General features: G+C 38.9%; 1 protein-coding gene across 2 annotated transcripts in view; it reads right to left on the bottom strand.

Annotated features, from left to right (window-relative positions):
* smox (spermine oxidase) overlaps nucleotides 1–14,654 on the bottom strand; it is a 30,667-nt gene extending 16,013 nt beyond the window's left edge. The window contains exons 1-3 of one of the 2 annotated variants that reach the window (XM_015343925.2): nucleotides 14,546–14,654; nucleotides 6,704–6,938; nucleotides 2,188–2,414 (exon numbers count right to left, since the gene is read on the bottom strand). In XM_015343925.2, coding sequence (XP_015199411.2) covers nucleotides 2,188–2,414; nucleotides 6,704–6,911 — 435 coding nt within the window. In that variant the 5' untranslated portion in view covers nucleotides 6,912–6,938; nucleotides 14,546–14,654. Of the gene's footprint in view, nucleotides 1–2,187; nucleotides 2,415–6,703; nucleotides 6,939–14,535 lie in introns of both variants that reach the window. The other variant, XM_006629151.3, reaches the window with a different exon arrangement.
* Between the last annotated feature and the right edge of the window lie 1,224 nt (nucleotides 14,655–15,878).

Below are 15,878 nucleotides of genomic sequence, written 5' to 3'. Positions count from 1 at the left end.
TGTTATCTCTTTTCTATCCACCCATTCTGAGGCTGGACTGTTCGGAGGCCCAGGTCCAGAATCCAGCTCCTTTTACCGGTCGTGAAATCAACAGCCGATCCTCTACAAAGCCCTTCCCAAAGAAATCTCCGCTGAAGGAAACCAACTGACCATTCGGAACACTGTTGGACATTTCCATACATGACTGTGCTTTTCCCACCATGTATTGAATACAGATGGCTCTCGTATGAGTTCATTCTAATTTAACCCGGTTTCCAGCCAGAGGAGTTCCTCTCAGGGCTTCTTCCTCCTTTAGTCTGGGGGAGTTTTTCCTTGCCACTGTCGCCTTGGGCTTGCTCACTGGGGGTTAAGGCCCGGAAATCTGAAAAGCTGCTTTGTAACAATGTCCATCGCAAAAAGCGCTATACAAATAAAACTGAACTGAATTGAAACTGAATACTGCTTTTAAACACACCTTCTTAAGGGAAGCACTCTAAAGGTTTTTTTATACTGTGCATATATCAGATTGAAACCGACATTCGCTAACGACCCCATGTAACATCAAACAATATTAAACTCCTTCAGCTCACTGTGAACGATAAAAGGTTTTCTTAATAAAAACTGCTTTGAGGATCACCAGCAAGAAAATGATAACCCACTGCAGCAGATCCTCCTAACCCAGTAGCATGGAATGGAGAACCAGTGCTCATAAACCCCCTGTCAGATACGGTGGAGCTCAGAACTAGATCCATAACCTTTTTGCCTTCCCTTTCCCCCTGTTAATCAGAACCTAAGCCATCTGGCTGATCCTATTTGGCCAGGAATGCTTCTCTAACATGCAAAACTAGCACCACTGACACAGCGGCAGTAGGTGTGATGGTATATTATTAAAGTCTTACCACGAGACTGAACCCGTGGTTTTCAGCACCGACTCATGACGAAACTTCACCACTCTACCCCGAAGCCGGAATAGACCATCTCTGTTGTATGTAAAGAAGTCAGTTTGCAGACAGTTTTTCTATATAGACATTAGTTTGCAGACAGCTGAAGTCAATTTCTCTAATAAACTCATCAAAATGTCAGACCTTTATTTAGCTCTCTCTACACCGCCCTCTAGTGGGCTGACCCAGTATCAACACCTCGGATCCAGCTGCTCCCTTACACCAACCTGGCTTCATTTTTAAGGAACAAGTAAAGGTTTATTCCATGCTGAAAAGAGAAGAATTGAAGAACAACATTTTGGCCGCGAAGCCTTCTACTAGTGAAACAGCCACAGCCGAAGCACTGTGCTTCGGCACTACATTTCTTTTCAGCGTGGAATAAACCTTTACTTGTTTCTTTGTAGCCTACACATGCTGACGCAGCGACCTTCCATAAGAGCCACAGGGATAATTTCCTCATCCAAGCCACACTGGCTCATCAGGCCAGAGCTTGTCCTGGTTTCTGGGTCATTAAGCACAATAATAAACACCTGACTCTCCCACCCCTCTAGATGGGACGCTGGTCCATCACAAGTATGACACCCCGCATTGCTATTTCCCATTTACAGCGCTGAATGAACTGGAGCAAGTGGGTCAAAGCACCCCTCTCAAGGTACAACAGCAGTGTCTGCAGCTGGGACAGGAATCAGTGTTGATTCCACAGACTTGTCCGCTTCACCACACCAACCTAAGACTGATATACTGATGACAGCCCTTTACTTAACCTGATTACTTTATCAAAAAGAGACCGCACTCAAACTCTTTCATCTGCGTGGGTTCCTATTTTGAAACGAAACCAGGATATCACAGGATATAGAGCTGAATATATTGTAGGTACAGCTTCATTTTTAAATTCTTTTTGAATAGCTACCTTTTTCATGTCATGGTGCAACAGTTACAGAACAAGAGCTGCAGAGTTCAACAGGATCCTTTCCTCATCCCACACAAGCCAAGTCTCACCACGCAACTGATGACACTTTTGGTGCTTTTGGGTCTTTAAAGTCAATTAAATGACCCTGTTTCAATGTGCATGAATGTCTTACATGCAAAACCTCCAATTCCAAAGCCACATGGAAATAAAGTCAGGGGGGAAGAAGAACTCTTGACATTGTAACAAAAGGAAAAAGGTTGTAATCTGACGTGCATACACAGGAATTTCTAAGCATCAAAGAATATAACCCATGCCCCATCCCCCTCCCTGATTCCGGACTCAGCAATGAACTCCCACCTCGTTGTATAAATCGCTGAATTCCTCAACAAGGTCTTTGGGGATCCTCTTGCCATTGTTGGTTTGGTAGTGAGCCACACCATTCTTGGTGTAAAGGCTGATGCGGCCCACACTGCGCTCCCCATCAGTGGTGTGCTCAAGGAGGCCATTGTCTTCTGCCAGATGAAAGACTGGATTGCCATTGGCACCATGAATCCAAGTAGCTCCAAGTTCCAAGGTCGCTTGTCCTGATTAAATAAGGAAAAATAAAGAAATAAAAAGGTCTTTAAATTTTCCAAATTCTATTAGCAGATTGAACATCTAGTGTACAGTATGTGGCCACTGTCTGCTGTAGTCTTGGAAAATGCACACCAAAGGTAGTAAGAGGCATCAGGTCATACCAATTCATCCAATCTTTGCAGAAAAATGCAAAAAGCTGTACCACCAATGAATGAACCACTGAAGAAACCCACCTGATCTTGACCCTCTAATTTAAAGAAATGCAGTTCATCTTTCCACATCGATCGCAATCTTTACCTCTCTTACAGCCTCTGAATATAAGGCCCTATATTCAAAGCATGCAGGTGCTTAACTCCTTATGGGAAGAAATGTGGATTTAAGCACCCAAGTGCTTTGAAAATAGGGCTCTGTGTCTGAGTGCTGAAGAGAGATTGCCTCACAATTGAGCAACCAGATTTCTATACAAACTTTGATAAGTAAGTCCACTCTCAGAGTCTCCTAAGTGAAAACATTTATATTGAATCTAAACACAACTACAGCTTCCTGCTATGAGTAACTGTCAAAACAAAATAAAACTGTTGCTTCCACATAAGCATAAAAGATAAAGAACTAAACCAAAGCTGTTAAAATAGTCACGAAAACTAACAACTATGCACAACAAGAAGATAATCAATTTAAAAGGGGTTTTGTTGGCATTCACTGAAATATTACCTGGTATTTAAGCAAGAAGGAAATTCCACATAAAGCAACATTTTACACCTTTTACAAACTATCAAAGAGGAAAAAAAAATAGCTTCAATCATGATATTTCATCACTACTATTAATATGTCAGATGAACTTCTCAGCATTAAATTTCATAAGTTGCACTGTCTTCTTACGTAAGATATTTAATAAACATTACAAACAGTAAATGTGAAATTATAGTATACAATATTTATTTCTTCTTTTACCAATGGCATAAAAACACCACAATTACAGCTCATGCAAACAGCAGTGCTATCGGTTGTTACATTGATAATTTTCAGTGCATCACGATGACATCACATAATGCTGTTGATTTTAAGACCTGGACATGAATGTTATCTCAACACCAGTTCACCAGCATTAATGCACTTTATAAGTAAAAGAAAACATGCCTTGTCCGACAGTACCACAAGGTTTTACCTAGAATTAAATAATTTCAGGAAATCAATTCTTAATTATCACAAAACACATTTACAGAAAAACAAACCTAGAGCTATTCAGAGATACAGCTTTTACCTAAATACAAGCTGCTTCTTGTACAGTACATGACATGTAAAGGGCTCTATCAACACCTCATGAATTATCATACAATTACATATAATTATATGCAAGAGCCAAAAGACTTCTTCAACATTCTCAACACTAAAAAAAAAAAATAGGTAAAACATACAGATCACTTTATTAGCCATATACAATGTCTTGCATTAGGAATTCGTCTTTTCGCATGAGACACTGACACACAGACAGGGGTCAGAGTGCAGGGTCAGCCATTGTACGGTGCCCCTGGAGCAGTTGGGGTTAAGGGCCTTGCTCAGGGGCCCAGCGGAGTAGGATTCCTCTGCCGGAAGCAGGATTTGAACTGGCAACCTTCCAGCAACAGGCACAGGTCCTTAGCCACAGGAGGGTCATTTTAGGGTCATATTAGGGTCATTTCACACTAGAACAAGACAGACAGATCTCTTGGACATAGATCCCCTTGTTCTTAATGACAGTACTTTAGTTGTAAAACAGTATCACACATAGTTATATAAATACATACTTCTCCTTGGCACTGCATATATTCTGAAAAGATTAAATGTAATTCCCAAGAGGCAATCTGTGTGACCGTGACATGTACAGCTCCACTCTGCCCCTGCTGGGAATCGATCATAGTCACTCACGGGCTCAGAGCCCCATAGCAGTGCCCTCTTGACAGCAGCGAACCCCACTACACAAAGTGACTAGGTCCGGTGCTGCAGGAGAATTCTCCTGTGAGACCATGATACACTAGAGATCCAACATACAGGTAAAGTTGGCCTTTTTAAAGGGTCTGTTTTGGTTCTGTAATATGCTCAGGCCATCTCTCTCTCTAAACTCCTCCTTCTTCTCCCCAGCTTATGAATTCCGAGTCACCTCACCAACAGGTGCAGCTCTGCTCTGCCCCTGCAAGGATTCATTTACATACACTTCTGTGACATGCTCAGCTCTACTGAGCCCGGTTCCATTAGCACAGTAATTGTGTCTTCGCACCTCGCTCACGAATAACACTCGCAGCCAGCTTGAACTTCTCAATTAGAGAATTCTCTAAGATCCGTTTACAGCATAACCACAAACAGGTGGCGACTGAATAGAAAAACAAAGGTTCAAGGTAGAATTGTACTTGGCATCGACGCATCCTCCCTACTGTTTCAGTACATCGGCTTAAACAGGCTTTTGAAAACACTACGGACTGTCGAAGCTGCTGCTGAAAAAAAGAGCATTTAATTAAAAAAACTCTATCCAAGCTTTTCAAAAGACCAGATGTTGATCTGTTCTCAACCACAATGCCTATTTTGTAGATGACCATCACTGTTCAGACACCTTTCCCTACTCACTCTGTTTCAATAACTTCACAGCAATACAGCAACTCAAGGAGCAATACTGTAACTTCTTGAGTTACAGGAGCACTGAAGAGAGAATCATCAGCATTTTGCCTATTTTAATTTAGCCAGAACCTAAACCACAACCTTTGCAGTGCAGATTACAATATTGGTAACCTGAGCTCTAAAATGAGTTAGAAGGGGAGAATGGTCTTTTCTTGTTTGTAAGTATTATTCTAATTTAACTGGGCCCTTCATGACATTAATAGTGAAATACAGAATGATCATTAGGTTTCATCATTCCTGCACTGTAATTGAATTTAACCTGATGTTTACCCTACAATGATTTTCATATTAATAGGGCATTACATGTATACACTGAGATGTGGAGGTTTTTTAAATTATTTCTGAATATTTCTCCTAGAAAAAACATTCGTAACTCACTTGATACAGGATGATAAATCTTCAAAAATCACTGCAAGAAACCCAAGTTTTCCTATCTAACCGCTCAATGATAATGGCAACAATAAGCAACTTGCCAGTTGACAACGGAAAACTTTTCCCGTTTTTTTTAAGAAACTCAACTGCAGATCAGGGCTACTGCTTATCTTCAATAAAGGATAAAATGGATAAGGTAAATGTTTCCAAAAAAGGAGATGCAGCTATAATCTTACATACTATTGAATTATTGAGCATTTAAATAGATATGGAATTGATCCTACATTATAAGGCAAATCTTCACTCAAAACCACAGCACCCCTGTATTAACTTCCACCATCTGAACACAACAGTATAGTCTGTTCTCTCAGTTACTGCACATGCATTTTTTATAAATCGGCCATGATTTCACATCATATAAGCAATCAAGGAGGTATTATATGCAGACAACGTCGACTTAGACCTTCAGAGGGTTTTCCCATTACCAATCCCTGGAGGTTTATCAGAATATTAACCCGTTTTAATCAGTTTTCCTCCAGGCTGAGAGTTATCTGACAGTACAATGTTGAAGGAAAAATATTAGGAATCTATTACAATGACCTTCATTGAAAGCCACTCTACTACTACTAATAAAATAATAATAATAATGATTCCCAGACACAATTCTTTTTAATAGATTCATATTTCATCCTAACAACATGGATCCAACGTCAGACTCTCATTTGTAACCTTTCCTATATTACCCAAGTTTTACTCAGTTGTCCCATACTTTTATCCAAAGCAACTTACGTTCACACTCATTCATACAGCTGGGCATTTTACTGGAGTAATCTGAATGAAGTACCTTTCTTACAGGTACAACTGCTGTGCCTCACCTGGAATTTGAACCCACAACCTTCCACTTACCAGTCCAGAACCATAACCACACTGCAGCAGTTATGATCGTGCCATTTAAAGCCTAGAGACTTACACATTATTGTAACATTATTCATTTTGCATTCTACTCATTTAAACGATTGCCAGTAAGGTCCTGAATGCACTGGAAAGGGTGCCGTTTGCTTATGGGTACAACCGCACTGTCTCACCTGGGATTTGAAACCGCACCCTTGCAGCGACTGGCGCAAAAACCTAACAATTAACTGCACACTCCTACAGATTAACACCACTCTCTTCCGATGCTATATCCTCAGTCAAAACTTGTCACAGAACCAGGAACAGCTCCGAAGGTTTGAAACGCATCACTCAAAAACACGGAGACGCTGATAAGACCTCTTACCGAGCTGAGCGCTTTGCACTCTCCCTCCAATGCAATCTGACGCCTCTAGGACAGTGACATCTGTAAAACCGTTTTCCAAGAGGGTTTTAGTAGCTGCAAGGCCAGCCAAACCAGCACCAATTACTACTATTCGAGGCTGTCGATTTCTGTGTAGGCTACTACTAAGAGGATCATCTGTGCTGTCTGAAGATATTTCACAACTTTGCATGCCGTCCAAACTCTTCTTCTAGGGGATCTAAATGGGAAGAAACACAATCAGAACAGGGTTGTTAGAACAGATATTTTAAATAATCATTTGATATTAAATTTATCCATATCACATTTATCAGTCATATTAACTTGGTAAATGCTATTAGTCAAAACGACTTAAAATGGTACCCTTTTATACAACTGGGTATATTTCTAAAGTTATGCCTTGAATTTCATTAGTACCGTATTTTAACACATGACTCTGCATCAACACGTTATGGATTCGGAAACATCATTTGCACTGTAGCAACTAAAGTACCTCTTCATGTGAAGCACAGGATGTATTCCCAAAAACAACTTCAGAGATAATCAATTTAAATATGCAATAAATGCCACAAACTGCCAAAAAAGTGTTGTGTTTTCAAGAATTTAGTGCGGTAATAAACATGATTTATCTACAATTTAACGTCATAATCATTATCCCAGTATCTGCATGCTTGGCCACACACTTACTGGAACTACTGCAAAGAAGATTTTAAAAGATTAACTGAAGACCCTAAAGTTCCAAGTAAAATTAAAAGTTTTTTTAGAAGTAAACAGAAAGCATATAGAATTTCAATAGAGTATACCTACCTCTGCAGTTTTTAATTTCTCGAATGTTTTTATTTAAAGCAACTTACACTTGCACCTACAGTATCTAAACATGGGTATTTACTGGAACAACACAGGTGAATTATCGTGCTAAAGCTGAGGTTTGAACCCACAAACTTGCAATTCCAAACACAGAACTTTTCCCACTGCTCCACACTGCTGATCATACGCGAGTTATATCTCAGTGCTACAAGTACACATACACATACGCAACACCTGTACAGCAGGTTACTTGTTAGCCCACACACTGATCCTGCCTCGCTTGATTTAAACTTCAGAAATATATAAAGTTTAAATCGATGACCTTTAATACCCAGCATTGCATTATATAAGTGTATCTTACAGTGAAACTGTAATTTGTTTAGGTGTGGGCAGTGAGTGAAATTACACAATTATACATCACTATATATCTAAAGAAAGGCAAATACAGTTTTCATGCCTACTGTATGTTATCAAAAATCACAAAAGCCTATCATATGATCTCTTTCAGATTTTGTTCCTATCGTTTTGTGTCTCTCTCAGACACGCTCAATAACCTTCATAAAGTAAATTACCACTAAGAGCCTTATAGGGTCCCATTTAATGTTTGGATAATTACATTTTTTTCTGAATTACAGATAATTTCAGGATTATGGTATAATACATGCCCTGTAGCAGACATAACAACGCCACTCTGGCAGCCACAATTAAAGGTACTAAAGCACACGGCTCAGAAAATCATAACTGTGGTGCCACAGAACACATACTCTGCATTTAGAAGTTAAACCAAGAGGAGAAAAACACTTCTGATGAAGGGAAACAAGTCTTTAAAAAAAAAAAAAAAGAACAAGTCCAACAGTAAAACGCAGGGATTTCAAAATACAATTGACTAAACAATTCATGTGCATATTTCACATACAGAACAATCCATCTAATTACTACATTTCCACAGAGGGGATGTTGAAAGCTATTCAACCAAAATAAAATGGAAAAAGAGAAAGTTGGAACGGTAGCATTCTCTATAATTGTTTTTTGAATTAAGCAAATCCATGGCCTGAGAATTAGGACTTTTCTTTAATCAATATTTGTGCTGTTCAGGCTGGAAAGTGGAGTTATAAAGAAAGAGTGTTTAAGATCAAGCACTGTTAGATTTGTTTTTGCAATACGGTACTGTATATTTACATTTTATAAAAAACATTTTTTTTCTTTTCTTGGTATGGCAGATAAGCATTAATGAGAGACTGTAGTAAATATGGCTAAAAGCGTGTGGAAAACCAGTCATCACTGGGAGAAACTAACCAAACTACTGACCATGTAAAAAGCACTAAGGGCACAAGAGTATTTCTGTTACACATGTAGCAGTTTGCCCAGAGTTTGGACATTCCAGTTCACAGCAAACACATCGCTGCTCAATTAGATTCATTACTGGAGATATCAATCACATACAGTAGATACTGGACCACTACATCACTATATATCTAAAGAAAGGCAAATTAAAAAAAATATATAAAAGGTACTTTTGGAAACAGAACGAAAAAGCCTACAGTATGTGACAAGCAGGTGCAGAAGGCATCCAACTTTCTTGACAAATCTGAAAGTGTCTGATTTTTTTAAATAGCCTTGGGCAGTTTCAGATGCGTATCTCTTACTAACAGGGATTGTGCACCACTGATTGTTCCATTTGATTACCAGAGTTCAAAGACAAAACTTAACCTGCCAACAGATGTTAAGAACCCTTCATTCTACACGTATAATGAAAAGGAAATAAGCATATTTAACTAACGCCCCAGCCCGGCCACACTTCCATATGACTCACCTTTGCCAAAAATAGAATCCCTCTCTTTACCACAACAACACAGAGAACATATTCCAGAACCTAAAGCTCCAAGAAGCCAGAAATCATAATATGAACACTCTATAGCTCTATAAAATAAAAATACTTCTGACCCACGAATGACTTCTAAAGAACTGTCACTGTAACCTTCAAAGTTAACATTTGAATTTTAGAACAAGAATATAATAATTATTATACAAAAATCACTGTGTATCCCACAGGCAGTTGTTTTTCCTCAGAGCCAATATCCTTATATAACTGCTCTCATTTTAATGCAGATTGATCCATTTCCAAACTAAATGTTTTTTCTTCTTTTCCATAGAAATATGTTTTCCTTCTTGTAACAGAGATTTATTATTCATCAACCTGACTGAGTGTACTGTTCTCTGTTTTTAAGGGAACACAATCATTGCACAATAATACACATGACGTTACTACATCTTTTACATTTTGTTTTTAATTATATTATTGCAAATTAAAAGTCAGTAAAAAGGTCATTAAATTATCAAGGTTCGTGTCTCTCCCATAGCCTCTGGCCCTTGCTTGTATTACTTTCTGTTAAGATAATTTTCCTTTCAACATGACTTATTATATATGAAGTCTTTGAGAGACTCAAGAATTACATTTATCCCAGTATAATTTTTTACTAAAACCAATTAACAAGGACTAAAAATCTAATTTGCTTACCAGGTGCTACACTGTAGCTTGGATCTGTTCTTTTGAATGCTTTTATTAAAGTGATTTTGCCACAATTTTACATTTTCATGTTTATTCTAAGTGAATATTTCCATCTGATGCCTATCCTCTTTTCCACATAGACGTTTTCTTCTTCTCTAAGACATTTTGAGAAAAGTTTCCAGAAACTATTTCAACCTTATTCAAAATATCTAGGAGCCAGTATAAAAAGAAGGTTAGCAAACACGAGCAAACCACATATGCAGTGCACATTGTTTTCTAATACTTGCCCACACTTGAAGAAAGCTTTTATATGGTGTAATTGTAATTTCTAATTAGCTATGCCTGTTTGAGAAAATACCCCAGAGGCAAAGGACCTAATTTCAGTCATACCGTAGGAAGAGACCGTCTGCTAGGTAAAAAGACAGCATCAATTTTTCATTTAGGAAGGACACCCTTTAAGAAAATTCACACTGATTTTTGGAGAGCTATTTAGAATTTTATTGCTAGGTGGGAATTGATAAAAAAAAGTCTGAAACAAAGATCAGGGTTCAATAATGATGAAGCTTTAAGTGCGTAGCCTACAAAATCAGAAAGAAAACAATTATAATCAAAACCACATTTAAGCGTTCCATTGTGTTACAGTAACAGAGATTGCATTGTATTTTAGGAGCTGAGTTTCAAACCTTCCAAATGGTAGAGAGTGCTTTTTAGCTTTTCACAACCTCCTGTCAAGACTCCTGTATGAAAGGTATGAAATAAAATACTACTCTCTCCTCTATTATGGGATCATTATTCTCAAGTGGTGTGCTGATGCTCAGCTGAGTCTTCTCCCCAAATGTAGACAACAGAGCAAAGCTTTGCACAGGGACTCATTTAGGCTTCAGTACAAGGAAAACTTTTTCAGAATAGATTTAACAATGGATTAATACATACTTCTCCTCAATGCTCAAATAAATCCAGATTATTTTATTTGATGCAAGACATATTATTTAAAAAACAGGGCACTGCCGAACCTTTCTAGTGAAAGCGAGAATTTCGGTAAACCTGATCTTTAAAAAGAAAAAAAAACTTCTACGACCACAATGACTTTATTATCTGCTCGCTGTTAAGTCACTTAACACGACAGAGTTATCTCTTCAATGGAGACTAAGGGTGCATCGACAGAAGTTTAAATTCAACCTACAAAGCATGAACGTAAATTCAGAAATGGATTCAAGCAAGTGCCTTAAAGGACTCGGGGACCTTTTCACAACCTTTGTTTGTGAAATAGTTATTTAACAAGTCTGAACACAAACTGGTAGCAGGGAACTCACTTCTTGTTATTAAAAATACATAAAAGAAATGGATTCCTGCCAAGCTCCAATCCATGCTGTGGCTTGTGCCATCATTCCAGACAGATCTGTTTCTCCTGCAAAGCTCTTCCTAGCCTCTCACTGCTAAGATGTTCACGCATGTGTTGTGTCTAGTATGTCACCCAAACCGCTTGGCAGCATTAATAAAAACACTGCTGAACATAAGTGCATAAGAGATTACAAACAAGAGGGGACCATTCAGCTCCTCCAGCTTAGGTGGTGCTTAGTCCCCTCTACAAAGGGAAGGCCAAGAGCACGCCTGAAGAAATACAGCCTCATATAAAAAACGGGAATAAACATTTTCTCAATGTTAATATTCAAAGCAAGAATTGAAAGGAAACAAACAATGGCACAGAAGTGAAATACTCCTCTTGCATCTTTGACGTTCTTATTCAAAAGCAGCATTCACAAAGCCAGAGCCATTTCTTTTTTATTTACTAATAGGGACATTAATAAAAACACTGCTGAACATAAGTGCATAAGAGATTACAAACAAGAGGGGACCATTCAGCTCCTCCAGCTTAATTATTTGCTCCAGGGGTGCCGTGTAAACAGCTGACCCTGCGCTCTGACCCCAAGCTTCTCTCTCCCGTCTGTGTGTCTCGTGGAGAGCAAGCTGCAAAAAGACGAATTACTAATACAAGAAATTGTATATGGCCAATAGTGATCTTATCTTATTTCACTAGTAATAACAACACCCAACACCCATGAATTAAGCATATTGAGAAAGGCTTATGAAGTGTTTTAGTCACAGTAAACCCTCCTGCCCAGAGGATGAGGGGACTGGGACCCCCCTGCAGATTGAGGGGTGACCAAGGGGCAGCAGCAGGTGGAGATGGGGTGGAGGGGGGATGCAGAAGATGTTTGTGAGGGAGAGAAGGGAATCACGTCCAGTATTTATAATGTTTAGGTGAGGAAATGACATCAGGAATAATTACGAAATAATGCAAAGGAAAAGTAAAGGTTTATTTTACGTTGCAAAGAGAAGAAAAGAGCCGCAATGTTTCGGCTGTGGAACCTTCTTCGGGTGTAGGAAATAATAATTACAGATGAGACCGATGGAACTTGGTTGTTGTCATCCCTCCTGAACTTTCGTTATAAACTCCAGGATAGAAGGACATGTAATGCAAAGGACAGACAAAAGGCAGGCAGCACTGTAGGGTTTAGTAATTACTTGGAAATTGCCAGGCTCAAGATACCAGATGTCTGATGTACAGGTGTTTGGAAGTTCCAAGTCAGACACCTGCAGTCATCACAAATGTTAAAATTAAAGCTCATACGAAATGTTAAAACTATGTAACCAGTCGTACGATTTAACCGGTTAATACGATTTAAGTCGAAGTTGAAAAGAATCTGTAATAACACTTTGGAGATTACCCATTTATACATCAGGGCAATTTACTGTAACAGTCCGGGTGCAGTACCTTGATCAAAGGTAAATCAACAGCACCACACTCAGGATCTGACCCATTTACCATATTTAGGATGAGGTAAACATTTATTTAACTTGTCCGGAGTCTTGACCAGTACTCCACACTGCTGTCATACTGTATATACTGTAAAAGGAGCAGACAGGCGATGACAATTTTTTCAATGATTCTCCTAAAACGTTACCGCTTTGCACGTTTTAAATGTGGACATCTCCTTACAGAAAAGTTCATGCTGCTCTGCAATCCAATCCATCCAGAAAGAGCGACCAGACACATTTTGGGAATTTAAGGGAACGTTCTACACAGGCAGGCTGAAGGAACACAATCTCTTAGGTCATGAACAGTGAAGACTACAAGGTGACCTAAATATTCAAAATCCTTCAAGGCCAGGACAAAGTCAGCCGAAACGTTTTCTTCAGAATTAACAGTAGAACACAAACCACAGGGTGCAAATGCAAAGTATGTGAAAATGCATTCAAACCTGAAAACAGTAGGCAAGACTTTACATGAAGGGTGGTGGAAGTAGAGGACATGCAACCCAGCCACGTCGTTGAAGCAGATACCCCCGTTTCTTTCGAGAAACGGCTGGATGAGATCCTTGGATCGAGTAACTACTGAGCGAACAGCCTCCAGTCGTTTGTAATTTAAACTCTTAATAGTTTGTTACATTCGCCAGAGTAATGATGTCTGCCTAACAGGAGTAAGAGTGTATCGCACGGAATCGTTCTTCCTTTAAAACCCTTAAGATGTTCACCGAAACATTCAAGAACACCTTGATGAAAATGACTGTGAACTTCATGCGTTCTTTACTTTTTCGCAACACTCAGTTGAGACTGAAACAACCAGTCGACAACCGTAGCTGTAACTGTAGACCCGTGAACAACCGCTGTAAAGCACACAAGAAAGCTTTTTTGTTGTTGTTATTATTGTTGTTGTTAACAAAAAACGTCATTTAAAAAACTATCCTGTTGAAACCTCTCGTTGAGCCCTGGGGCATTTCAAGAGAAGCCTTGCCCTTAAAAAAATCTGACGTACAGTAGGAATAGTGGGTACCTTATTTGTAAAGATTTTAAATGACTTTTTTTTTCTGCTCGTAAAACTGCATACGCATTGTTTAAAAATCACTGGCGACTCCAACTTCTCTGACTTCATCTCTTGACCACGTTCACGGTATAGGAAGTCAGCGGATTCTGCCTGTCACACAGCTGTCCCCCTGCTGCCACGTAAAGGGCTACACAGTAACAATGCCACTGTGGCACAGCGAAAAACAGTACCAGATGCGCAAAAGACAGCTATATTTCGGAATCGCTGGACTGGCCTGTCAAAACGAAATGATTAATATGTCACCAACACTGCTCCTTACCAACCAAGACCATAGAATAACAAACACTTTTCTGTAAATTGATCAAATACAACCTGCTATTTTCAAGTTCAGGCACCGTACCTTTTTTTTTTTAAGTTACGACCTCAACACCCAATAACACGGGGACAGTGCCCAGTAAAAAAAACAAAAAAATACGGAATAAAGGAATCAGCTCGAAATACGTGTATTCTCAAAAACTGTTGTATGCCCCCCCTGTATGCTGACAGTTTCAAGACCTCTTCGTTTTCAGTTATTTTCAAAAACGTTTACATCCTTTCTGGTGTGTTACGCTAAAAAAAAAAAGCGTCAAAACTGGCGAAACGATTTCGAATAGGTGCCGTTAAATTGCATGTTACCTGGCACTACCTTCTATCTTCTTCGGCAGAAAGCGTCTACTCTCAAAGCTTCGCTCTTCCTTTGTGTTGCTCTTTATCTCCAGCTCGGCTTTGTATCTGGTGCTGGAACCAGCGGCAGCCAGTTCCTCAATGCCTTGTGCTCAATAAACATGAGCGGCCGATGACGTGCTTAGTGTAAACCAGGCCCCCAGAAACAAAACAAAAAACTCAGTTATGCAAAAACACCGGACCATCACAGCTGAGGAGAGAGCGGGTTGTGTTTTCTCAACGCTGTAGCTTTTATTTTATTTATTCATTTTTTTTGGTTTTGAAACCTTGTCCACAACCCGGAAATACGATGATACATTCACCGGGGGGGTTTTTTGTCTGTAAATCTCTGGCCGATGAGAGAGAGAGAGAATACAAAAAAAAAAACACATCTTCAAGGTCTTTTCCTTCTGGAAAGTTTAAAGCTGAATAAAATTCATTACACCGCATGCACTGTGCTCAATTACACCGTACCACAGGTTGCTATATTACGTGAATTGCTGCCCAATTGTTTGAATTAATATTTTTTCCAAATCTTTTTAAATGCATAGACACCCATAGCATCAGTGGATATTTACTGTTATTGGTCCAATATAACAGAATCTCACACTCTTAAGTTTTTCTTCCTGTTTTATTAAGAGCATGTTTTACTATAGAGGAAGGCCTAATGTTTATTCCTAAAAGTACACAGATCTGAAGTCACACGTATCCGTTCAAATAAAACAATAAAACTAATTCTGTACGTTTTGTTCCTGTACTTATACAGTACTTGACACTAGAGACACTGGATTTCGGCATGCTCTCAATTCCAGCTGGATTTAGGGGTACCAACTGGCCTTAGAATTAATTAATTGGACAGTTCAAGGAGACTTAATTGAAACAATAACACGGATTAAGCATTTTTTTATAATTTATCGCACTTCATATTCTATTATATGTTCATTATTTTGCAGGTATCTACATCGTGAATGTGCTATTACCGTTAATGTCCACTGCCCTAATTGAAAAAAACTCAGCAAACTAGAATATTGCTTTTTGCTCAGTTTTCCATGTTAACTCGTTTTACCTCATAGGTTATAAGCAAGGCACATCCTGTCTTAAAAGCAATCAATCGATCTGAGGCCAATTGACAACACTAGATGAACTGGAGAATTTGAGTATGTATTATTATGTTTTGGGAACCCATGGACAGATTATGTGGCACACATTCACCTTGTTTTTGTTTGTTTTGCCTTCTACTTCCATTGCAACAATACTTTGTATTGTAAAAATCAAAATTTGATCCTGGGTGCTTTCAGGCTGTTCTTTTAAATTGT

The sequence above is a fragment of the Lepisosteus oculatus genome, chromosome 1, assembly GCF_040954835.1.
Source record: "Lepisosteus oculatus isolate fLepOcu1 chromosome 1, fLepOcu1.hap2, whole genome shotgun sequence".
NCBI classification, from domain to species: Eukaryota; Metazoa; Chordata; class Actinopteri; order Semionotiformes; family Lepisosteidae; genus Lepisosteus; species Lepisosteus oculatus.
The sequence above is the reverse complement of the archived record's forward strand: the minus strand, read 5'-3'. Positions and strand labels throughout refer to the sequence as shown.